The following is a 27702-nucleotide window of genomic DNA, read 5'->3' on the forward strand; positions in this document are numbered from 1 at the left end:
ACACACAACACACACACGCGCACGCACACAATCACACGCACGCCCACATACACACATTTATTTGCAAAGGCCATTTTGGAGATTGTTATTTCATTGTTCTATCATCTTTACTGTCGGCAAAAGGAAGCTTGGATACAGCTCAAGAGCAGGCCAGTAACAATATTCCTCCATCTCCCTCTATTGATAAAGCGCAGAGTGCGTATTTACATGCGTCGCAAACAACCATTATGTGTTTTTTTCTAGTATCATGACACCCGCGAAGATGTCGGCATGAATTTCAAATATTTGTCCATCAACCCAAAATGTACATATATTCAGTTTAATGTTCACAGAATTTAGTTACTTATCGGAATGAAACATATCGTTAAATGTCTCCATATAGACATACGATGTGTGCTTGTGATCACTCGGCCTGTTCATCGCCTCCATTTGTTTCCAAATGCCTACGTTACCAAGCCAATCGTATTTGCATGATTTCGAAATGCAAATACACTCTGCCAAATTGCAGCAAATGAATTCCATTAATCAAATTATAGGGTCTATTATTGGAATGACACTGTATTTCATGAAAAGGATTTGTCAATAACATTCTTGGGTCTATTGGGATATTTATAAGCACATCTGAACAAGATTAAATTGCGTATTGTACCTATGTTAGCAAGACATCCATCTATTTTGTTGCCATTTTTCACTCTCATTCATTGGAGAAACAGGAATGCTTTACCTAATTAATTAGTCAGTGACTAATCACTAGCGGAACACAGGGTCACATCGCATTCTGATATTTCCCTTGAACTATACATGAATAATGACTTTTTGGTTATTCATGAAAAGTAATTAAAAAAACGATAGTAATCTGTATTTTGTTATTAAATATATTTTCAAGGAGTTGCTATTGTACCCTGCAACGCAGGAGATTAATGATTTTGAAGCTCTAAAATTGATAAGACTATTGTCATCATCATGCATGACAAATTTCTACATATAAACTTGCAACCAAGTGAGGGTAGTCTTTTAAAGGGAACTTAAATCTTGATAAATATTTTAAAATTGTTATATGATAATACAATTATTGTTGATTTTTAATTTAGCACATTTTTGGTATTGTCAGTGTGATGTAAAAAAAGAAATGCTTGAAATCTAGAACATTGGTGGTTGCTTGTTAAGACGTAAAACAGATTAAAATGTTGAGAACTGTTATGTATAGGACGGGCCCCTTACCCACAACTGATGGTGTTTTTATGTTGATAAGATAGCGATGCTGTCGTATGGTGCCTTTCATTGACCTGGTCTCCCAGAGAGACACGGCATGTGATACCAGAGGACACACCCAGCTGTGACCTATACACCCCTACCTGCGTCATCTAGTATCGTGTGAAATAGTAAGCTCAAGTTAAGGTGTATAGATACCTTCTTCGTCTATTATTGGTTATCAGCGTCTTTACTATCAAGATGACAAGAGGTAGAGAGAAAGGGAGAGAGAGAGAGAGACTACTGGAAGACTCGCGAGAAGGAGAGAGAGAGATAAAGAGAAGAGAGGGGAGAGAGGGAAGGAGAAAGAGAGAGAGTAGGAAAGTAGGAGAGAAGGAGAAAGAGAGAGACGAAGAGGGGTCAATGATACAGAGAGAAGGTGATAAATTCTTTCTCCTCAGTAATGATGACACATAGAGGAGATAGAGAGGGAGATAGAGGGGGAATGGGTGGGAGGGGGTAAAGAAAACAACCTTGGATACAGACGAAAGTTTATCAATCCGCCTTAATGAGAAGTACAAAAAGAAAGAAAATTAGCAGTGATCATTCCTCTGTTCCAAAGAATACACAAAGAAAGTGACACTCAATAATGCAAAGGAAAGGAATTGGGATCATTGTATTTATTCTGCCAAACGAATATAATCTTGTATGCGAGAAAGCAACCGAAGAAAGGAACGTATAATTTTCACCAAGCAATAGTCGAGACATGTTTTGATATTAAAGTGAAGTGATAGTATGTGTTCTTTCTTTCTTATAAGGGGAAGTGATTAGGAAAAGAAGAATTTGGAAGGAAGGAAATTTCAATGAGAACGCAAACGTCAGAAGAGGACGGATAAGACTCATGCTTACGAGCATCGATTATTGTACAAGCACATATTAAAAATAGCACTTGGTTTCAAAACAATTTCTTCCCGAAGGGTAAGTATTCTTGAGAGTTTGGCTGAATCACTTCTTCTGTTGAAAGACATACACATGCCATATCTTGTAAACACTTAGATTTTCCTTTTGCAATAGCGACTACCCCCATTGTAATACAGAGTGCACTAACGTACTGTGGATCGAGATATTATTGACAAGAATGCATCATGCCGCTATTACTATGACGTTTCTGCAATCTTTTGTAGAAAGTAAACCTCAATGCATGTTGTTGAATCATGTAGCAGCGTAGACGATATGTATACCACAAATGGGGGAAACATTGTTTGAGACTCGCAACAAATACAAATTTAACAAAAAATAGCAAAACATCTTACAGGTGTAAACAAATCTGTAATACTTGGTCTGTGAATAAGATACATTTTCATTGTAAGAAGATGGAAGCTCGAATAAACTTGTTTGTGTAATGTGACTTTAAAATGTGACCGTAACTGAACGATAATGTATACACCGACCGTGCAGTATGATAAAAGAATACATTATTTTGAGAGAAAAAATGCTTAATACATAACACAGATGTAGAATGCAGTAGTCTATTATACAGGTAACGACTGCATAGTTTCGACACGAGAATTCTTTTCCTGATGAAAATGATTCACCTGATCGCGTAAACATGTCCGAGGTACGGCAAACAGACGACTGGTGTCATAACTAGGTCTGTTTTTAATAGAGACACCTATTCAGCCATCACGCAGATTCCGCTCTCGTGATGCAATCTAAGCATTGAAACCCCAAAGGATTGTGTATCATCCACTCACGCTACATAATGCATCCATCTCTTTCTGTACCAGGTAAACAGGGGAAATGTGCCGGATTTTAGAGAAACGCATCCTCTAATGATTAGAGGTATATAGCTAGGAAAAGAGAAAAGCCACATCGTCAATCATGTGTTATGATCAAGTGTACTGCAAGTGGTTAAATGACACTGTAGTGGTCAGTGGTAGATACTAATTCGGAAGATAAGGTATGCTTGGAGTACTTGGTGGTGGAATAACCACTAAAACCAATGAATCTAAACCATGAGATGGAGGCCGAGTAGCTTTGATGCGGTATCATTGTTAGACTAAGTCATTGTCTGCTTGAATGATGTAATTATCATGTATCTATATCAAGTAGTATCCTTGGTTTGCCATAGAATATCTTAACATTCGCTGACTGTATCTCGATTACTCCGAATTCAAAAATCCAATTTGTTTTACTTCAATATTTCTACTTCTCTTACTTGGTATAGCATTTTAGTGATTTCCATGTTTCTCTCTAGATAAGAGAAGTCATAATTGCGCTATAAATGCTATCCAAATTATGAGTGGAATAAAAAATCAACTGAACAAGGTTTTGGTGTTAAATTTTCTAACAATTGTTATTTCTTTATCTACTATATAACTATATTATGTTACATATGACAAAAACACTACGATGTATATCTGGGTGATTTATTTTAATTGATACCATCTAACCACGTACAACCAAATCAATTAGAACTAAGGAGAACCTTTTAAATCACTCCCAAGTTCAAGATGTAAGTACTGTTGGATGGGGATGATGATGTGTGTGTGTGTCAATATACATTCCATAGCATAGCTTAGGCAGGTGTCTTTCAGCCCGGGACACTCATGAAATTCATATGAAACCCTACGCACGTAAAGGTGAATTTCACTTCAACATTTAATGTGTAAACCTTGTACCATCTGTCCACTCAAATTATGCATTTTCAATAGCATTGTCAAGGCCGCGGGGTTATTTTTAGAGGTTCTTTTGCGGCTTACCGTCATAATCGTTTCTCATCTAAGCTTTCCTTCGAGACGACGAGCAAACCCTCCAGCAGATCGAGAAGATACCTACCTTGCGATTATTGAATTCAGGAATGGAGGCTAGAATGACTAACTAAATCATTCAATGTCTTCCCAAGTCACATGCTTGGCAAAATCTCTGCCATTTTCATTCGAGGCTAATCACATTTTTGAATGCTTATCGTCAGCCTGGTGTGGCGGTGATGTTTGTTTTCCAAATTTGGTTTCATTTATTAGGCTTTTTAATAATGTTTTGCTGCAACAGTCCGAAATGTAAAAGATGACCTGGAGATAAATTTAATGAAGAATGAGAGAATGAGAAAGACTGAGATGTGAAAGACAGGACCCCTTTTCTCTGCTCTACTCCTGATTCCGTTTAGAAACTATAATTCGATCATTCATTATCAAGAGTTCTCGTTATTTTTTGTACTGTTTTCAGAATACTCAAAATATTTTGTACACCCTTGTTTACATTTCAACATATTTTCTATAGAAGGTCCTAACCTAAGTAAACTTTTATACGAATCCCTTAACAGAAAACAAAAATAATTCCACATAAAGTTGTTACTGACAACTGGTTGCTTCTATTCTTAAAATTCGTATCACCATAGTAATAAATCATGAAATAATAGTTTAAATGTTGAAGTTCAAAATGGGTACATTTTTTATTTTGGTCCCATGGAATGGACCTCATGACCGATCGCATGAATGAAATTGGAATGTAAATTTAATAGTTGACTCTCAAATTATATATGTGAAAGCTGTTCATGCAATCAAGTGGCCCGAAAATGTTAAAGGTAATTCTCCATTGAATCTTACAATCTCATTTCTCATTCTTGCCTATAGCGTTAGATCAATGGTCCCCCAGAAAACATTTTTCGTATTCCATATTAACCCATAATATTAATGTTTTCGTGATAGCCCCCAATATCCCAAAGAAGAATTGTGAAAGCTGTATATTAACCTATTGTCTTTATGTTTATGTTTTTTCTGACAGGTTGGTATCGTATCTCTCACCTTCCGTCGTGTCTTCTCAACTTTCGGTCATGACGATATCATCGATGATTTCTTGTAAGTTCATTAACCTCTACTACAAATCATATTCTATCTAGTGATGCTATCTTTTACCAATGCGTATTCATGATTGCTGTATCATTACAATATTAAGCTATGTTATATGGCAGGTGAAATTGTTTAAATAAAAAATTTCCTACTTGAAGTTGTTAAGTCTTTTAAAATTATGCGACAAGAAAGCTTATTCGCTATAAACTTTCAAGTACTTTCTGCATGAGTTGTCATTGCGAGAACCTCGGGGATTCCTCGATGTAGCCCTACTCGCCTTTACTGTAGCCTGATCTGTGCATTATTCAAATATAATGCAGTGATCATGAAGCTTAAACAGAGATGTAATAGAAGCCCCTCTATTCTCCCGCCATCTTATTGATTTCATGTTGGAGAGGAAAGATCGCAAGATTTGCCCGCACACCCTGCACGGTGTCATGAGACTTCTTAACCCGTTCGAAACCGCCACCAAACCTATAGTATCAGTTTCGCGAATACGTCCGGCACAGTGTGCTCAAGACTGACCGGCGTTTCGCAGACAATGCTTCATATGGGTAATACCAATGTCAGTTACCCCCTTCCATCTCTTCTGATGTTGATTTCTACAACCATGATAAGCAGTGTGTGAGTTGATGGGAGGTGAAGGGTTAAAGTAAGATAGCGGATGATGATTGGTTGAGCGTGAATCCTGTAGAGGATTTACACGTCACCTATGAGGCGCCAGTTCACACCTAGTTTACCACGTCTTAACAGGTGTACATGATATTATCAGTCCCACGATGACCCGTTCACACTCGAGATATAATCACATATCAAATCCCGATTTAAGTTCTGGTAATGACAAAAAATCGAGTTCTTTCAGAATCTAGTGAAATTTACACATAATTGTTTAAACCGCCAATATACAACTGCGACAAAACTTTTACAAAGAAAAAAAAATGTTTAGCTTGGCACTATAGTTGGGACTATGATAGAAAACGTGATGTCATTACTTTTTTGCTTTTTGCGTAATTAATCTAGACTTTTTGGTTTGTTTGCAGATTATTATACGCTTCATACTTCCTGCATTGTCAAAAAAACAGAAAATGGACACGTTTTATTATTTAACAAAAGTTCTACACCTTCTACGTAACGATTTCAAAACACGTTCCTCACATTCTGAACATGTTGTGGTATAAGAGAACATTAATCCCACCGCCAAAATAGCAATATCTTCCTTTTTCTTTACAATGAAGAAGACTAAACCATTTGTTTTCTGAGCAGAACTGATGATATAATTCTCAAGGGAAATTATATTTTCTGTCCACACAAATATAAGCGAATTATTTTGTTCTTTCAAAGATATAAATGTATTCACAATAATCTAAGTCATTCAATATGCTATTTCATCAGTAAATAATTCAATATGTCGCTAATATAGTTTGGAACGATTTTTGGGGGAAGCACTCAGGTAAACACGAAAGTGAAAAGAGAGAAAAGTAATGTCTTGTTTGTTTCCGGTGCTAATATTGTCTCGCGTCTTTATCCTTTTTTCAAGTTTGGCCCAAAAACATTCATAAGTATTACATTTTACAAGATAAAAGCAAGAACGAACTAACGATTGGTGTATAGAAGATATCTATGAACCAAATGTTGTTTCCATTCGTTAAAAAAATAAAAAGAAAAGAGCAATAAAAATACAACCATGGTTTAGCAAAGGTTAATAAAGAAGTCTCTTGTCCCAAATAATGTTAGGGGTAGATTTTGTTCATCGAATCGTGAAATTCATGGGATAATCATTCCGCTTTAAACGATTTAATCACATCCCCTTATCCAAATTGTCTGACATTAATTCGTTAGTTGTCATGGTTTCATCGTTCAAGACTCATTCTCTATGAACCGAATCGAACAGATTTTCCCTATTGGTAATGAATCTTCTTATTGGCAATGAAACATGACATAAAGATCGATGAAGATGGTAGAGGTCTCTTTGAGGAGCAGACAGATTGATCTTAGGTTATATCCATTGCCAAAGCCGCTGTGAATCAATAATAGATTTAGAGTTATCACTGGGTGGCGATTGCCATCTTGGGTTGATTTGTTGGTAACCTGTCGAGTCATATATTCTCGTAACCTACATACTTTGCTTTGTATACCATTTCACTAGTAATGCTTGACGCTCAGTAAGATTTTAGTTGCAGCAGCTAAAATTTCGAAATTCAAAACATGAGGCTTCGGGCAACCGCAAAAAGTAAAACCCGTTTTAAGAATTCACTAATCAACTTCACTTGTGGTAAATCTGAAGTGTAAGATACAGTGTGGGGGAGGTTGGGGAGGGGATCGTAGCGAATCAATCGAAATATGTTGTTTCTTCACAGGAAAAAAGTAATTATATTCAATCGCTAATACTAACGTCAATTGTAGGTATGACCAGCCAAGTCAAATTAATACTGCAATGAATTAAAAGCACGTTAATCAATTATATAAATGAAGGTAATTATATATCTTAATTATAAGGACTCTTTTCTTCTTTCGCAGTGGGAGCACATTATGTTCATTGTGAAAATAATCAAAGTACTAGATTGATAATACCTTCGATAAGTACAGAAAAGGGTAATCGAGTTTCCTTTTTTGTGTTTTGAATTAAAGCAATTGCATTCATGAAAGAAAACTTTGCCTTCTATATTCATCATTGGGAAATGTTCGTTGCACGATTGCTCCCACGTATAACAGGATAGCCATACAACCGTACATATCCAGTTCCTGTTTTCTTTGTGGATATCGCATTTGAAAAGAAAAACACAATGCCTGAACGTTTAGCTTTCAATGTTATTGGAGCAAAGGAGGAAAAACAACATCTACCTTTTGGACGATTGTGACTTTTTTACAAAATGAGGGGTTTTCTTCTTCTGACGAAAGTGGAATCAATGACTCAGTAACGTGCTAAAGAGGGTAATCGATATGAGAATATCCAAAATGCCTGCTGTAAGGATACCCGCTGCTAGCGACAGAGCCGCAAGATGTGATTGCATTTCAAACGGATTGTATGAATTGTGTCAGAAGCTGTTATTGCAACTTGCTTTGATTTTAGATGTTCTCCAAATATGAGTGACCGTTAGAAGTTGCCTGGATCACTTAGCCTTTTTAACCATGATAACAAGGCATTCAATTAGCAATAAGTCTCGGGTTCGGAGTCAGATGATTCGAGTGTAGCGGGGCGCAGTATCTTGTAATGTGATTAGACGATATATGACACGGATCTGTGTCTAAACACCACGGTCCGCCCCAAAAAGAACGCGTTTTGAACGGTCGGCCTGGTGGATGAAAATATAAAAATACAAACACAATTCAACTGTCTACAATTCATTTCCCTCTTGTGCAGCTCTTCGTATTGACTAGACTGATTGAATTCTACTGCTTGTGTAGATTGCTATGTATGAGATTTGTTTTATTGTCTTTTCACGATTTCTTTTCCCGCTTAGAATAAGAATGGCAGCCCTTTATAGCGGCATACTCGAGAGTGCGCCTATCATTTATTCTGCAAGGTCATGCATAAGAGTTGATGATGTACATAATACGTGTTATTGCTCTCCAGTAACCGCTATCCAAATCTCTTTCTCTTGGCTCTTCTTATTTTCTTTACTGCCATTCATTCTTACTAAACTCTAGTGGAAAGCTAAATATCCGTAACTCTCTCGGTTGATTGATAATGATGAATACCATTTTAAATACGGAGATGCTGAATCAGAAGGGGTACTTTGTTTTTAAAATTACAACGCAAATGCTGAACACGCTTTCACGTTTGAGAGTCTTGATTCACTATTCTATATATTCCTGATAAAATTAGAGATAAAAGCCTAATATAAAAGGATGCATACCAAAAGATGTGGTCTCGTTGCTTTGCAAATGTGTTTTGTTTGTTTTTAAATCTCGTTGACATATTACAAGAAATGTAGTGTACCTTGAATATGGTACTAAAGTTATGGACTTGTTGTGACTGGAAAGTATGATTATTTACACTAATAGAGAACACATTTAAAAAAAAAAATTGTTTTGTTCTTTAATATATATATATATATATATATATATATATATATATATATATCCATATATTTTATGTTGTATACTATGTGACTGGTTTTGTTTTAGTTTAGACAAATTATTACAGTGTCTCATTTCATTAAACATTTACAACGATTAATATGGAAATAATAAACTCATTCATTATTCATTCTGTAAAATGAATGTAAAGGTAAAAATATATATTTACTTAATACTAAGTTTCCTTCGATTGTTGTCTTGGTCGTATATGTGTTTAATGTTTCTAACTTTGTTCTCTTTTTAAAACGATTCTTTATTACTGATACTAGATAATTATCAATATAATGGATTGAATCTAAGTGATTGATATTTTGTGTTTTCTTTTCTTTTCTAGGGATAATGAGGGGTTGGACAGTAAGTTTTCAATCGAGTCATTAACAAACTACTACGACTCGAGGCCCAACTCATGTCTAGAGGATCTCTTAATTCATGTCAGTACCAAAGGTGCCAAGATTTTAGGTAAGTCATGTGACACAGACTGAGTCATGCGTCAATGTTCTTCTTATTGTAATATATAAACGTTGAAAGAAGGGAGGTAGTAAATGCTGGTCTGAAAACTCATTACTTACAATTGTATTTTTGATGCTGCTTGTAAGTGTCGGCTTGCATGGTGATGTAGATATACAGTATGTTTGCGGGTGCACCATGTGAAAGAGAGAGAGAGAGGGTTGAGGAGTCCTGAAAGTCCAAGAAAGATTACCGAGTCAGAGTCCTTTTCAGGACTCCTCAACCCTCTCTCTCTCTCTCACATGGTGCACCCGCAAACCTACTGTATAATTGTATTTTTGTATCTATAAACGAAAAGGACATACACAAGGAAATATATGTACACTTGCTTTATATTTCCTTTGCCTGTGTGGAGGAAAGTTATTAAGTGTTCCCTTACCGTATATTCTGGATGTTAAAGTGATTTTGTCTATAAATGATCATATCATCTTGTTGTTTCCGTTTGCGTTAAACACATTCATTTTATCAGATTTTTTAAAAACCAAATAACCCAATCGTAAGGAAAACATGTTTAAAGATATAGGCTATTTGATCGTATACTCATCTGCACTGCATTTTGTTCTTACATAAAAGCGTTGTTCGTGATTTGATAGAGGACTCGTAATATTAAAGGTTGTAATTTCAAGTGTGCAAGGTATAGGTGTCATTCACCACTTGACGTGACTTCGTGACTCAAGAGGGTTTATATTCATTAAGATCTACATCCAATCTGAACATGCTGACAACCATACTATAGCCACTTGACGGAATTTAACACGCTTACACTTATTAAAACAAGGTATACAAACCTGGTTGATTTACAAACTCAATGATCAACAGCTTAAACTATAATTGTTGCTTTTAATTTTATGAGCAAAACAGAATTAGACCCTGGTTGTGGGTGTTAAAGTGATTTTTTAATGTTTATATCATTTCTTTTGTTTTCTATTTAAAAAGCGGTCAGTTTGATACACCAGGTATTATTAATTCTATATTGCAACCAAAACTTGGAAAGGTTGGATTTCGAGTAAAAATAGAAATACTAAAATAAAGATGAAAATGGTAGAAATAATGTACACCAAGTCAAAGAAACTGATAAATTGATTGATCCCCCTTTTCCCGGTAACTTGTTTTTGTTATAGGACTCATTAAAATCCACCAGTCGTCAAATTAGCCTTTAAACTTTCCGATATGGCGAGCCTCCTTCTCTCCCATGACGTTTAGTCGCCAGAAATCCTGGAGGCATTTGACAAACAATTGTCATATGTCGATCATACTACCCATCAAAACAGAATTGTTTAAAAAGCTGGAGCAAGAAATTTCACGCGGGCAGGCGGGGAGCAATAATTGTTCAGCTGCTCCTTCACTGTCATAACCGCAACAGTTTTAGAAAGAAAGACCCTTTGCTTGTTTGCATGTCACTTCTGTTCTCGACAGTAACAATTTTCATCCCGTCATCAGTTATCTTGGCGACGCACGGTTGTCGTGCCCTTTCGTGGGAGGAACGAGTTCAACCGTTTTATCCATCGATGAATCTAGTTCAAGAAATGAGATTATGTTCTAATAACTGCAAAATGATCTTATTTCACCAATTTCTTGATCTTTATGAGTAAAAACAGGGTGCAAAATAAAGAGAATCACAACAAAAACATGCAAGAATATTCTTAAACTTTTAAAAAAGGATAATCATGAACGTGCCTTAATTCATTTTAAAGTAGCTCACCCCCGCAAAAGATTGTTTTAATTAATTTTCTTTTAAATAAATTAGATGAAAAAAACAAGAGAGTGTTAGACATATAATTTTAATAAATTGACTCGAGACTCTTACACAGAAGAAGGGATCACCACTAGCGTGTTATCATTGCATTTTAATATCAACCTACACAATTTTAACATATCATATTATAAAAAGTAATATCTTTAAAGTCTGCCATGATGCACAGAGGAACAGAGAGGGGTAATATGAAAAAGAGAGAGAAGGGGCATCAGTGCGACAAGCCTTTGAAGTCTGATGATGATGATGAGATTGCCTTCAAGAGTTTGTATGACTGGAAAACACTTCAAACCTCCTCAAAATGGTGCCATAAGCGTTGAACCTTCCCCTTGATATACGATCTAGTGGAATTCATTGATGAAAACAAGCACGTGGAAATTATGATTGGCAGTTGAAGTGTTTTGATAAACACCGCGGGATTTATCCGTCAATAGAATGAGCTCTCATTCAATGTTCATTGTCAGAATCTATTTACTGATCCATTCAGCGCTACACCCAATTGCCATCCGAAATAATGTTTTTCATTACTCAAATTCAAGTCGAGGAAATGCACCCGTGTTCAAGATAAAACGACCTAAACCCTTATGAAAATGAGGTTTACAAGAACCGATTACTTACGTTTCATTTGGATCTTGATTGTCGATTGACAAAGGGAAATGAGAGTTTTTACTGCACCCTCGGATTAACCCAAGCATTACAAAAGTTTTCCACAGGAGGATCACTTTCTTTAAACAACATATACTTGAATATGCCAAGATGTATATGCTCCCATTGATTTCTGTGATCGTCCAAAAGCCATTGGGGAGAAGTACATTTAGTGAAAGATCTAGCTACGTGGTATACTTATTTCAAAGTTGGGTTACAAAGGATTTCTCCTTCAAAAACAAATCTTAAATGGAATTAAAATTAATTAAATGAAATTAAAATAAATTAAATGAAATTAAAATAAATTACATCTTGATTTCTACAAGGGTCATATCTTATTCAGGGATCAGTCAGAATGTATTTGTAAACATGAAAATCATTTTATTCAGGTTGATACAGTACGTTGGCGATCAGTTACACATACGAAAAAGGACATAACAATGACTGATTTTGAAGGAAAAAAACATGTTAAATCAAAGTGGAGAACACAATATATAATCAAAATTACATGTTTCTTGCACAACCCATGACAGACAATATAAAACAAGGTCAAACGAAAAGGTACCTGTCTTTACTTCGGTTTAAGACGGAGAGAGTTTCCGTTAGGGAGCTTCAAACGGATCAGAAGTATACTGTCGTCTGTAGGAAGGAAATCTTTACTCATGGTTCTCAGGTAAAACTGATCCTCGATTTCCAAAGTTAATGTCGATGGTGTACATCCCATCACCAATTTAAAACACTTTGACATATATATATTTTGTTGACAATATGTATATACTTCGTTTATACCTTTGTCTCATAAATATTCATGAAGAGTTGTTGAGTATTTTCTGATGAATACCAACAATTTATTACAACCATGTATTGAACTAGACTTTCATTTTTTACGTTTCCTAAACAGGTTTAGAGTACACAGTATTTATGGAGAGGTTCGGAGAGGAGTTTTTCTGTCTGTGTTTCGAGCAATATGGCACATTTCTACAAGCTTTAGGCGGGTCCCTAGTCGAATTCTATAGCAACATTGATGGCCTTCAGCAACACATCACATCATTAAAGCTTACCAGTAATCACAAGGTAAGATTTCTTCTCATCTTTATTTCAAATGCTAATTTAGTTAAACATGAATGTCATTTTTCATTGTAAACTTGTATGTCTATTTACTGTTCCTACAGCCTGCAGTTTATTGTATGATAGCCATATTGAGGTATGGCTAAAAGAGGGTGTAAGGAAGGTGGGTGTAACTACCACATTGATTATTTCTGTCGGCAAATGTATGGAGTTTTCTTAGCTCTGTCGGTAAATTGACACACACTGTGAATCTTATCTAGCCTATTTGATCTTTTGTTTTCACCCCCTACTTTTTTCATTTATCAGAAATGTTGAATGAGATACACAGCTTGTTTTCTGTTTTCCTTTCTCCTTGGAGGAGCCTTCAGGCTATCCTAATTTGATGTAAATCTCCAAGCAATAATTTGTGTCGTATCTCAGCTCCTATGTATCTAAATGACACGAAATACATACAAATTGACATAATGGGAGCAATAAAATAATATTAGTATCAGAATTTAAAATGAAAGTTTTTATTGTTCTATTATACGGGAAAGATCCCGTCTTTTCCAATCGATAAAATGAAATACATTGTATATATATCAATGGTAATGGTAATGATTCGATGGTGTTAAATATTCATGCGCTTATATCCGTCTGGAGGGAAGCCCAGGGCGTGTTTAAAGCTTTATGCTATTACCCTAGATTCTACATGGCTTCTGTACAGGGTGCTAAAAGCAATCAGGAAATGTATTACTAGCAGGTACCCATTTTCTATGACTGTCTAAGAGTGACAAATGTAGGTTAATGTCTCACCAAAGGATGTTAGTTTCGCACGTGGGATTTTAATTCGGACCGGTTGATGCTGATAGAACGATGTCATGTCCAGTTGTCAATCGCCAATTTGATATTGGAGCCGGAAGGTATCGGGTTCGATAACAAGACATTTTACTATTGGGTAGGGCTAGCCCTTACCCTCATCTTCAATTAGTATTCTAATGTGATTTGTAAAGTACTAAAGACAAAGCTTTTCTGCTTGCTTATCTACAAGTATATATCACCATATATCATTTATTAACGAGTATATATATTAAGCCTTGTTTGTTCTGATATGGCCTGGTAAACCGCCGCTAATAAAAGCCGCCACGGTTTTTTTAAAACTGTAAATAAATGGCAACAAATGACTTGTGTGTATTCACTACTATGAGTCGTTAGTTACGAAAATATACAGTATATTACACTTCACATGATTTACGTCATTAAAAAGAAAACTGCCGCGGTTATGCAGTGGCATATCTGAACGAGCCCCTTTTAATTTCTCTTTGAAGATGATATCTAGATTGATATATTTTGTATCAAGGCAGGTTCGTAGGCATTATGTTGCTTGTAATTAATAAGCATTAACATTAATTAACTTGACCCGTTTTAGTCATCCATTCATTCAGTTGGTCAGTCTATCAATCGGTCATTTATTCATTTCTGTTAATGTTAATATTTTAAAACCAAATATACATATATGCAGAAAAGGGATTATCGAAACAAAAAGTTGGGTGGTCATTTCATTGCACTAGAACACCAATTTACTTTTATTTTGTTACTTTGTTATACGTTAGGCCATTTTTATTTTAAAATTATGACCTGTGTTATAAAAACATTTTAAATGTTCGAAAGAGCATTTCTCACAGACTTGACGGTAATAAATACTATTTCTTTAGGATGTATCTATATTTGCATCAAAATTAAAAGGTTTTTACCTTGTTACTGTTTATCTTAGTGCAAACTAGGTCTTTGCACTGTGTTCTGTTAGTGCCTGTCTGATTTAAATCCATTGGGGAAGCCTTTATCCAGGATTCTAATAAAAACGATTGGAATGGAAATAAATCCTTCCTCCATGCATTTCGAATAACAGAAAAAAGAAACAGAATTATCGCGAAATTTAAAGAGAAATTATGTCAATGTCAGTATTCCTGAATACAAGATATGATCTTTTATAAATTCTTATTTATTCTAGTTTTGTAACGAAAAAAAATCAAATCAAATACTTGTGGAACGAATTTGCTGGGAAGATTGAAAACGTATGAGAATAAGATTATAATCTCCCGACCAGTCAATTTTGCTCCTTTTCGATAAGCTGATTTGATAACCGTGTTCTGGAAGCTCAGCAGCCGACTTCCCCGCAATGTTTTCATACGAGGGAGCAGGGAGAAACCGATTTTTCTGTCAAAATATTTTTACTGCAGTGGGTAGAATGAGCCCTAGTGAAGCATGAAATTTGATTAGGAATTGATTAGGTTGGAAAAGGGTCCCTTTTGAGAGGATAAAAAGCTTTGAGCGTGTCGGTATGACTGCCCCTGATATGCCATTTAAATGGCAAGCTTTGGTCGGTGTAGCTCCCAATTATTCATCATGGCATATGTGCCTGTATTGAACACATACATGTGTATAGACGTGTGTTTGATCATTCAATGCATGTTACTCCGATAAACACCCATTGTTATACAATGTCTTCATTATGTAATTGATGAATTCGTAACTGTGATGGCATAAATAGTATATTTTGATCACTCAATTTAGCGCATTTATGTCATATTGTGATAACGCAGATGAATGAAAACAACCTATTCATTTATAACTGATCACCAGTTAATGCCTTCCCGTAAAACGCAACTTTTCGCTATAAATATTCAATATCTATTATGTTCTCATTTTAGTATAAACGTAGTGTTATTTAAAGGGGAATATTCAAGATGACGTACAAGTCAAAGGTCCCCGTGGTAGTTCAAGTTCAAGTTCAAGTTTTATTTATCTTTCTTTCATAACACACTTTACAAATATGACATGAATATAACAAGTTTAACATAATATGGCGTTACAATAGAAAGATGAGGTGACCTTGGTTGAAAGCAAGGCTTGTGGATTTAAGGTCCCTCATGAGTAGCTTATGAGTATGTCCTAAAAGAACAAACTCGTCAGATAAGAGTAATGCATACATTTAAATGCTGACAAACTAAACTAACTAAACAACTGAGAAAATATAAACATAAATAAAGAGAAAGCAGACGTAGGACATCAAGAGAAAAAAGTCACAAGAACATATGTTAATTTACGTTTTTATATCTGATGACCCTGCTGTACTTAAGCCCGTTCGGTCTGCCAGAGTTTTAATAAACTGGTCTCTCGCCCACTATGAATTTGCTATTTTCTCTTTAAAGTTATCCTATTGACAGGATAAATGATCTAATTCAGCAATTATCTCATTATATATTATTTGTATGTTCCTATTTTGTTTTAAATACCATAGAAGAAATAGTCTGAATAGTAAACTAAAATGTATATAGCTCGATTGAACTAGCTAAATGAAAAATAATATCAAGGTCACATGTAATCATCCCTGCGCTTATGCAATATCTAAGGATAATTTGATCCATTCAAATTTAATCATGGTATCAATGTTGTATACAATGTATTAACTGTGGTCTTATTTTGATTTGATTTGATTTATTGTAATCCACTCATTTTCATTTCTGATCTTTTATTTTTGTTGCCATAGGCACCATCGTTTCGCTGCTCCACGAGGGACGATGACCGACACATTCTACTTCATATGTACACAGAGAGCACATGCATCTCGCAAAGCATGGCGGGACAGATCAAAATGGCGTCCATTCTTTTGTTCAATTCTTTCGTCGACGTTCAAATGGGTGAACGTGTTGGGAACCATTCGGTGTACATAATCCAACCACTCCTGGATGAAACCCATCCAAACTGTGATAAGGACAGACTAGGACATCCTGTCCAGTCCATTACAAACATGTCAACCAGGAGAAAAGACGCCAAACTTTCGGTAGATACCTTTACCTCAGCCTTTCCCTTCCATGTCATGTTCAACAGACAGCTGTTGATAAAGCAACTTGGTGATACCATTATGAGGATGATGGCTACAGCTTTGGCAGCCGATGGACTCAATTTTAGCTCTTACTTCAAGGTGCTGTCTCCACCATTGGAAAAGGTCACATTTGAGAGTATTCTTGCAAACATTAATCTGTGTTATGTAATCACTACCACGTGTGTTCTGTCAGGACTCTCCAGCACGGAAAGCAAGTATTCGGTAAGTTAATTTAATCGTTTATATCCCATTAGAACTTTGCAATTTCTTAAAGTTTGTTCACTACAACATGGTTCTTCCACCTGCCATTGTGCGTGCTGTACTGCCCCTTAACATGGTGCAATTTCTAAAAGTTTGTTTACTACAACATGGTTCTTCCACCTGCCATTGTGCATGCTGTACTGCCCATTACCATGGTGCGTGTGGTGCTTCCACCTGCCATGGTGCGTGTGGTGCTTCTATTTACCATGGTGCGTGTGGTGCTTCTATTTACCATGGTGCGTGTGCTGCTTCCACCTACCATGGTGCGTTTGGTGATTCCATTTACCATGGTGTGCGTGGTGCTTTCACCTGCCATGGTGCGCGTGGTGCTTCCACCTGCCATGGTGTGTGTGGTGCTTCCACCTGCCATGGTGCGTGTGGGGCTTGCACCTGCCACGGTGCGGGTGGTGCTTCCAACTGCCATGGTGCGTGTGGTGCTTCCACCTGCCATGGTGCGTATGGTGCTTCCACCTGTCGTGGTGCGTGTGGTGCTTTCACCTGACATGGTGCGTGTGGTGCTTTCACCTGCCATGGTGAGTGTAGTGCTTTCACCTGCCATGGTGCGTGTTGAGCTTTCACCTGCCATAGTGCATGTGGTGCTTCCATTTACCACGGCGCGTGTAGTGCTTTCACCTGCCATGGTGCGTGTCGTGCTTTCACGTGCAATGGTGCGTGTGGTGCTTTCACCTGCCATGGTGCGTGTGGTGCTTCAACCTACCATGGTGTGTGTGGTGCTTCCACCTACCATGGTGCGTGTCGTGCTTTCACCTACCATGGTGCGTGTGGTGCTTCCACCTACCATGGTGCATGTGGTGCCTCCACCTGCCGTATTGTGTGTGTGGTGCTTCCACCTATCATGGTGCGTGTGGTGCTTTCACCTATCATGCTGAGTGTGGTGCTTTCACCCATCACGTTGGTTATGTTTCCACCGTTCATGGTAGGTGTGGTGCTTCCTCCTGCAATTTAAGTAAAGATGAATTATTGTTGAACCTCTTGGATTAAATGTTACTATGTGAGTGCTTTATAAATGTTATCTAAGATAATGTTCTGATATTTTTCTTAATTACCTACAACGTTTTCACTGAGTTAGCATTAAAGAAAAGACATCTTTCCTTTAAAAATCTTTCATTGCATAATGCGTATTTGATCTCAGGTAAGACGAAACTGCTTGACATGCTTGATATGCGTAATAACTTACATACCCTGGAAATAATGGCTTTTGGGGGGGGGGATTCTGAATCATTAAAGGACGTGGGTGGTATGAGGCACTGGGTTCAAGACCGATCCTCTATATATGCTTCTTCTACGTCATTACAAATTTGTTTTTGCCTGTATGAATGTCTTTTTTTCCTTCATCCTCCTAATGCCTTACGAATCAATATGTCTGGATGAAGAGTGAGACAGGAAAGCGGAGAAACAAATCGAAAGGAAATAAGTCTAAATCTTACCAGAAAATAGGCTAGTAACACATCGGAAGCCATGAGGATACGTGTAAAGGTTGAAGAATGTACATGTCAATTTTGAGGTTACGACGGTCATAATGTAGTATATATCCTCTAGTCCTTCGCAGGGCCTCTAATTTGTTTTGCAAATGTTTTGTCAGACCACTCCATTTAAGCTCAATTTGTTTATCTTTATTCATTGGAATTATACAGACATTCCAAGTGGCGAGCTATCCTAGGGGGACTCCTTTTTAGATTAACAGCTGGCTTTTTTTACATGTCGAAATGTCATGCGGCAGTCACATTAATCTAGTGTATTCAAGACACTGTCCCCTCTAGTCTGTTTTGAAATTAGATCTATCGAATGAAACGTCATTACCTCCGCTCCTTTATTAAAATCAGCATTTATTGTATTTCTTAAAGAATCTAATGACCTCATTTTAATCCATTCCTTCGGGACAATCACGAAAGTCACATCAAAATCAAACAAAATGACAGACGTGACATAACCTTAATGAGCTCCTCTTAGCTGCTAAGTATGTTATTGATCTCAATCAATTGATTTAGACACACATGACCTAATCTTGTCTTGACTTTACCTCCAATCCTTCCACATTGGTGTTGTTTAGTCATGCATGAAGGTTATCATGATATGAAGTCATCATCTTCATTATATTCAGACCATCTGTGCTTGAAATGAAATCCCATGATGCGCACGCATTCGTAGGACAGCGTTACTGTGTATAGGAAATGAAAATATTTTTTGTCTGGAAATATGCTTTCAATCAAAAAAAGTTAAGCTGACAACAGCTTAGCAGTGAAGTTTATAACAGAATCTTTTCTCCTTTTTCCTCCTAAACTTGGGTATAATTTGGAGTGATATGACTATAATCATTACCATTGCTAGCATATGTTCTTTGATAATTGGTTGAAATACCTGATATTGATTTATATGATGAAGAAATATTAGCAGGGTCATAAATATTTTAATGGTTGATCACGTGTTTCTGGTATTGGCATCCAAATATTATTTAGTGGTCAGAAGATGAAATCACACATTTTTAGAATGAGTCCCTTTTCATGTTATTTATCCAATTTTATCTAATTCATTAAATAATTTGATAAATTTAATTCGTTCTCCGATTGATGCTACTCGAAGTCACATTTGACGATTAAATTTGGATTGTGGCAAGTTTCCAAAGTCTACCCTGAGCCATTTTAAGAGTACTTTTTGATTAAAAAAATAACTTGTATAACATAGAATTAATTAGACGGAAAGATGTATTGAAATCATAACAACCTTTAAAAGTACATTTCAAAAGAATAGTGGAAAACAGATGTGTACTTAGGCCCAGAGATAAAACAATTTTCCAGATAATTGCTAGAGTGAGCTAAAGTAGATGCTCTTTAAATTCTTACCATTCTAATGACATCTAATATCAGAATTGATTTAGATACGTTACTTATTTATTCTTCGAATTAATTCAAGTGTAAACATGAAAGTTTTGACATTTCTATATCCACATTGAAAATTGGCTTTTATTTAGGGCTCAATGATTAAGGCTTATAGAAGCACTCGTTTTAGCTTCCCCTTCACTTCGGGATAGATACAGGATTTAAAAAAAAAATGACAAATGACAAAATGCATCAAAGTGACGTACTTTTATTTTCCACACAATTAAATACATCAATGCAGGATTTGTTGAACAGTTTAAAGAGGATCTCATCTAACTTTTCGAACAACCTCTTAAAGGAAAACATGACCGCAAATATTTTCGGATTTCAACTCAACGGCAAGTTTACCACCCATTTGTAATTATATCCCCCAAAATACATAATTAGCCTACGAAATACGTCATTCTCATCCTCACACAATGATAGGTGCTATTGAAAATGCCTTAGGTTCATCTTTCAAAAGCAGTTGTGATCTTGCTGAAAATATCTCCCGAATCAATACCTTATTATATTTTTGATCAATGAAATCCTGTTCAGTGATTGGTGAACATAGCATCATGTAACCAAACATAACATTTATATGATTTAACTGTGACGTCATCCATGGAATAGTGCACTATACCATGAATGACGTCATTTATATGCAATCGATCAAGATCAATGTGCTATCGGTCGCGGTCGCGGCACTGTCGTCTATGCTGCTCTCATTGCACTCTACACTACTTCAGTGACAGTGAACATTATTATTTTTTAAATTTTTTTTATGAAGGTTGGTTTGAAAATATAAAACAAATTTTGCATTTCAAGCCACTGGTGAAATTATGGATTCCTCGGCGACAGAAATAGCACTATTATCTTCGGGGCTATGCCCCTCAAAAAATAGTGCTATTCCTGCCACCTCGATCCATAATTTCAACTAGAGCCTCTTAGTTCATGGTATATATTTTGTTTGCTATCAACGTTAGATATGAACTTATTCTCTGAATGTTGAGGCATACAGACTAGCTGACTGACTGACTTCTGCTTGTCTGCCCTGATTCGTGCAATGAAGACAGATCGAAAGTACCTAGAAAGTCGGGTCGAACTAATCGATAAATATTCCCTCATTTTCAACGAGAGAATGTTTGAAATTTGTTTGGTAGCCCGCCTTGTGGAGGGACACATTAGTGTAGTCATCTGAAAACATTCCGGGCAGACAGACTAGGAGAAACGGGAAGGAGGGCAATAGAACACCCATCCTTGAGATTGTATTAAGCGTTAATTCACTCGATTATGTGCTGGTAAGTTATGTCAGAAGGAATGCAAGAATCCGCTCTCTCATTGCTATCGCAGGTGTTGCGAGGCGAGGGTTAATTCAATCAATAATTTCTGACTGGGAGAAGATTTAGAAGTGAACAGAGACATACCAATAGCAAGGGCCGCATCAAACATCACATCCTCATATTTGTCTCTCTCGCTCTCGCTCTCTCTCTCTCTCTCTCTCGCTCTCTCTCTCTCTCGCTCTCTCTCGCTCTCTCTCTCTCTCTCTCTTCTTCTTCTTTCTCTCTCTCTTTTTCTTTCTCTCTCATCATCTAACGCTCTCCCTAACATAAGCTGGATTGCATGCAGTCTATATACCAAACCATTTCACCGGTATAAAAGGATAGGTTCCCTTCTCCACTAATCCCATCTCCGTCTCTACATGGCTTCTCAGTACGACTAAGAAATATGTCTCCGTGGAGATTGATAAAGCAGTACCATCAATCCAAGTTGCTAAATATACTTTTGCCATGTGACACGTGTTTGTGTGTTTAGGGACAATCTAGAAAAATCATGGTGGCTCTTAGGTCAGCGTTCAATATCAATCAATCAACTAGTCTATTCTCAGAGTATGTTTCTACACCGAGTGTCGTTTCTGCGATTTATTGTATAACAAATCAATCTATTCGAGGGAAATAGATTTAACAGCAATAGCAGGAAGCATAAGCCCTTTAAATGGTATACATCTTTCGCGAGGCATTATAACAACTGTGTAGACTCACACAGTCCTAATAGGCCTTAATCTAGCTCATATTCACGCTAATGAAACAGAAGTGATACATTAATTGTCACTCGGCCACGCATGGATTACATTGCTCTGGAACTTAGGGTTCGTCTCAACAAAGTGACTATAAGGCAATGACAAAAACCTTTAAGTACACGCTGATATCGGAGTAGGTTTAATTATAAGTATTGTACTGTCTGAAACGACATTCATCCTCAAACAAATGAAAAATCATATGCAGCTTTTATTTCTCAAAATGATATTAGCGCATTTGTTTATACATTTATGAGTTCTACTCCTTAGCTGTTGCATTCTAGACGGAGAAATAGCTAAGCTCTTTATCCATTCGCATGGGTCTTAGTTATAACGCGAGTGTTCTTGATTGGAAACAGCCTTAAATGCACAAAATGCGATACATTTGTCAGAAAAACTGTAATGCACTGTCTCTCGTATCGGATTAAAAATCAATTATAAAGACGACTTCAGCGTACAGCAAAATGCCTTCGATCGATTGATGCTGGGAAATACCTTGCAGGCTTAGAATATCGTTTATCATAATGTGCGCTGTCATATCTACTTGTTCCTCATAATAGGACTTGTATTGGGATTTGCGTTATTTTTAATAACACTATATTCAAATTGAAAAATTAGCTCATGGTAATGTCTTGAACACCATGAAAATGCTTGGTAGGCCAAATGTAGAATTTTAAAGTTTGGTTCACCACGAATATGAGAGACATAAGGCAACTTCGTGATTTACATAAGACTTGGACTGTTTACTGATGTTAAACGGTACTTGTAGTTGCAATGGTGTTTCATATCATCAGAATACAAAACGATTAGGGAGCTCTCTCTCTCTCTAACTCTCTCGCTTCCTTCCATTTCAAACAAGATTGAATTTCACTCGAGAATCCAGGATTTCAGAATAGAGGGAAGTTTGACCGAAATTAACCTTGACTTGTATCTTCTAAAAGGAGTTGCCCCAAAATTGAGGTTGTGCTGGCATGGCATGCATCTTTTTAGATTCCACCCATATCAACCGATGACATTTTGAAGTCAGTAAAAGGTTTATTGTCTAAAAAAATAGAACAATTTGTGTGTAAGTATTCTTAGGGCAGTGCGACTGTGGCATGCAATTTCTCGCATCTACTGATCATGTTCTTCAAACGGTATTGCTGTTGATATTAGGGACTTTTAGATTCTGCACGACGAGAAGGTGGACTGCCCTTTTAAGGCAATGTGACATAACTGCCAGTGCCTTAAAAGGACGTCACATTGCCTTAAAAGGGCAGTCCACGTTCTCGTCGTGCAGAATCTAAAAGTCCCTAATGCAACCATGAATAAGCGCGTTTTTCGGTGTATAACCACAAAGTATTGCTACCTTTTGGATGATTTAGTCGTAACTCTCCATGTAGTCATCGAATTATGATACTAAAGCAAGACAGATTGATGTTATTAAATAAATCGTGACCTTGACCTTGGAAATACCAACATATGTTAGCCCACTTCTGGCGGGAAACTTAGTTAACATCGCGGTTTGATTAGCGTGTAGTCTCGCATATGCCATTCTATAAGATGAGGAACTACTCACATGCGGATCGTACATAGTTACGGTCTAAATAAAGAGAGAGAAGAAATAGAAAATATATGCTTTGACAGTATCACCCATGGAAGCTAATACTTATCTCATATCCAATGGTAGCATAAGACATCATCAGAAATTTTACCCATGCAGCTTCGTAACATTCATTGCCCCTGTCATGTAGACCACAAATGAATTAGACTGCGATGTTATGTTCTAATGCATCATGTCTACGACATAGACCAAAGTGCCACAATAGTATATTCCCTGTCTGGATGCTCCAGGTTCAAATCCCTTAGTAGTTCGAAGATTTAGTCTGTCTTTAAAACAAATAAGAATGTGCACACAATCTTAATTACTATGATTATAGCAAATTCTGAAATGAATACACGGTACAACAATTGGGAATCACATTTTCTGAAAGAATTGATGGCATTTAAGACAAAATGTGTTTTATTATGATTTATCTGTTGGATCTGGAGATCACTTTTTATGAAATTGCAAGGTGCTATATCGTATTTAATTAAAATATTAAGGTTGAATAACAAGTAATCCTATTTTTTTATTTGGTCTATTTACTTAAACATAAACAAAGTCCACATCATCATGACAATTTATTATACAATTTCCAGTAGTAATCTTCAGGATAACAAGCAGCTATACTACATGAAGAAGAAAAAATAAGAGTTCCTGAAAATCATTGATTCACAATCTATGACCTATGTTTGGTATTTGATTAAGCATAGTTAAACCTCGTTGGATCTTTAACGAAGGCAATCATTATCAGTTATTTTGGTATAAACAAGAATTTAAATGATTATAGAGCCAATAGTGAGATATATATTACACACATGCAAAATGTATTATTCTAAGCCTAAACGGTCCACACCAATTAAAATTGCGTACGAAACAGTCAACACAACATTTCCTGAAATAAACGTCACAAAAAGACTGTTTAACGTAACCAAACCTTGAAAAGAAATCAATCTTTCTTCCATCGTACTCAAAACTGTGTCAAAGCAACGAGTTTAAGTACGAACGTGTTTGTATGATAACAAGTTACCATGTTAACAAGAACGAAAGTTTACCAGACAGACTTAGACAGGAGCAATTGTCTGGGACACAAATCAACGCCATATTCGGTGTCGGCTTTGGGCTTAGCCAAATCAATTAGCTGAAATTCTCAGGTTGAAAGCAAAGGAAGGAAACTGAATGAACGGACTAAGGTTCTTTCAGCATTGCAGCATTTTTATATTAATCACTCGGGGCAACTGGAACCAAAAATAGCACAAGGAATAAAATGCGCACAGTAGGACATTAAATTCTGGCGAGCAGTAAAACCGGTTTTCTAGTCGGGGGCAAATGTTATTAGGGCCCAGGGCTCTGGCGCGGTCACCGGTGCCTCCATGCGTAAAATTGGCTTGTGTCGCTGACATATTGGCTACTGCCAAGAAGAATTGAAAAACATTCCCGAGAACCCAGGAAGCTTCTTATTTCCTTTGCTCTCGGGTTTTGAATTCAACCAAACCCTTGGTGTGGCGTCAACCGCTCTTTCAACCGCCCTGTACACCATTATATACATTGACAACAAATAAATGTAATTGGAAACCATTTCAGCTAAACAGTGGAGTGGCATTAGGGGTTGGTAACTCATTGGACTTCAACACTGATAGCGCGTCAAGAAATTCAATGGGTTTCCTACGGTATATATATTGGATGTTGTGGTGCAGTAAAGTGTCTTTTTTAATTAGAAGTGAACTCCAGTCTCATCTCGCGACTGAACCTTTCAAAGAAAATTATCCAGCAGTATGCTGTAATGTACATTTTGAATGGTTTTGTATATAGGTCATACCACTCTATGATCACGGTAATGGTTGCAGTTGTAAAGGAACACATTTCTAAAAACCTAAGGAAAATGAAAGCACAACCTTGTCGAGTTCTGTAAAGGTTTTCTATAAAGCGAACGGTCTCCTCTCTTTTTACGTGATTGTCTGTAACTCTACTCAGATGTCGGGAAAATGTTATTATTGGATAACATTTAGATTTAAGACCTATCTTTGCCAACATTGGTGTAGGGGTATATTTCTCTGAGGGGGGGGGGTGTCTCTTGGCCAGATACCAATTATTTAGTTTCTAAAATTCGCGAGCGGACGAAGCGTGCGAGCGAAAATAGTCTTCAATATGATCAAACTTTATTGCATCTTTAAAATGCTCTAGTATAGATAAGATTTCAAAATTACGTTTTCGAGCACCTCACTTCCCGAAAATTAGGACTGCAGCTCCCAGCACCCCTTTCCTCACCCTTGCACAGTACGCGTCTTGTTTGATAGTCTTCAAGACCTATCGATATTACTTTCGTTGGCAACTTTTTGGTTGAAAGAAAATGAGGTAATGAAACATATCCTATTCCCTAAACCTGTCTGAGAGATATCGGCGGTAGAAGTAGACGCTGTCATATGCTAATGTTGGCACTTAAATAGCGAACTCATAATCATTCATCATTCTTAATGCTCCTCTCCTGGGTGAAAGCAATGGTCGATTCGATTTCGAAACATCGATCCAATGTCTAGAAGTCATTCATTAGAAACACTCGACAGCACTCAGGTGAGATTTCCCAGAATTTCTTTCCAATCTGTGTTCTACTTGTTAGAAGCTCCACATATTATGAAATGCGATTCATTCTTTTCCTATGAGATTATCAGTCACATTTAATTGCTTTCCTGTTTTACATTTTACATTCATTTCATATACACTATGTGTTTTCAAACACACCATGTGTTTTCAAACTACGTTATATGAGTTGGGATCTTTAGCATCGAGCACGTCAAGTATGATATAAGAAAGTGTTTGTTTTGCACTCCTGGAAAAATTGGGTAAAAACTAGGTGGCTAGTTTTCTTGAAGGTAATTCGAAAATAGAAATGCCAAATTTGTGTGGTCATCGTTGTACAAAATGGTACTCAGTGTGGCAGGGAAAACAATTACTACAGGTATCCCTAAGATCGACAGATTGATAATAATAGATGCACACGGGCTCATTGAGAGCTTTTAAGATTATTAAAATAGATATTTTTTAAAAATGCATTATTGCGTGCATTGTTTATGTCATAGAAATCTCCTATAAACCGTTACTTGATTTGGAAAATACGAACACTTTGTTGAAAGATAAGTATCGATGGCAAAAAATAAAGGATGGTCACACATAGTATAATGTGCTTCGCTTAAGTGAAATCGCTGCGTTGCACGAGAAGCTGTTGCACTCTTTTGATAAATGTATTTAAAAAGGCGTGATACATGGAATATTTGTAAATGGACCAGACGGGACCGTTCCCACATCCATATAAAATAAGGACCTAGTTGTTAGAATGTGAGGGACAAATACCACTGCAATAAAATGAGAGGGAGAACTATACATAAATCTTACATTATCCCAAGTTTGAGAGTCGTGTTTGTCTTCTTTGACTGTTGGCTCTTGAGGTCTCGTGTCAAAGTCATCGTGTCGTGGAAGTGAACACGGTAATATGCTTCTGATAACAGGAGGATGAGTAGCGTAAAATCCTCCCACATTACCTACACAAATTATTAACGGTTGTCGTCGGGCATTCCGGCTCTTCAAGTGTACGAGGGGGCACAAGAAGCACGCGCTGGCCGTGTCTAATGCCTTTCCAATACGTTGTTATTTGACAGAATAATTCCTGAGATGAAAGACGAGTCCCTGTCATTAAAAACAAGACGTTGAGGGAGATTAGGAATGTGTGAACGATTACAGACTATACCCAGTCACTGCCATGTTATGATGAGAGATATTAAAGTTTGAAGTGTTAATTTTTGAACCACTTGATCGTGGAGAAATCGATGACGGACATGCTTCACAGTCAGCTAAACCATGTCTTCCTCTTAATATCTACAATACAATTTTTTAAAGGTCAAAACTAAACAATTAAAACAAAATATATTAAAAAAAAGCTTTATAATTTGCTTAA

The 27702-nt window shown here is 36.7% G+C and overlaps 1 protein-coding gene across 1 annotated transcript in view; it reads left to right on the top strand.

The window, feature by feature from the left end:
* The first annotated feature begins 2800 nt into the window (after nt 1-2800).
* Nucleotides 2801-27702, top strand: part of LOC100889569 (guanylate cyclase soluble subunit alpha-2-like) — a 56615-nt gene continuing 31713 nt past the window's right edge. Inside the window, exons 1-5 of the mRNA XM_030980229.1 lie at nt 2801-2809; nt 4975-5048; nt 9454-9578; nt 12926-13098; nt 16622-17179. Coding sequence (XP_030836089.1) covers nt 2801-2809; nt 4975-5048; nt 9454-9578; nt 12926-13098; nt 16622-17179 — 939 coding nt within the window. The remainder of the gene's footprint in view (nt 2810-4974; nt 5049-9453; nt 9579-12925; nt 13099-16621; nt 17180-27702) is intronic.

The sequence above is a fragment of the Strongylocentrotus purpuratus genome, unplaced genomic scaffold (assembly GCF_000002235.5).
Source record: "Strongylocentrotus purpuratus isolate Spur 01 unplaced genomic scaffold, Spur_5.0 spur5_scaffold_11, whole genome shotgun sequence".
Lineage (NCBI taxonomy): Eukaryota > Metazoa > Echinodermata > Echinoidea > Camarodonta > Strongylocentrotidae > Strongylocentrotus > Strongylocentrotus purpuratus.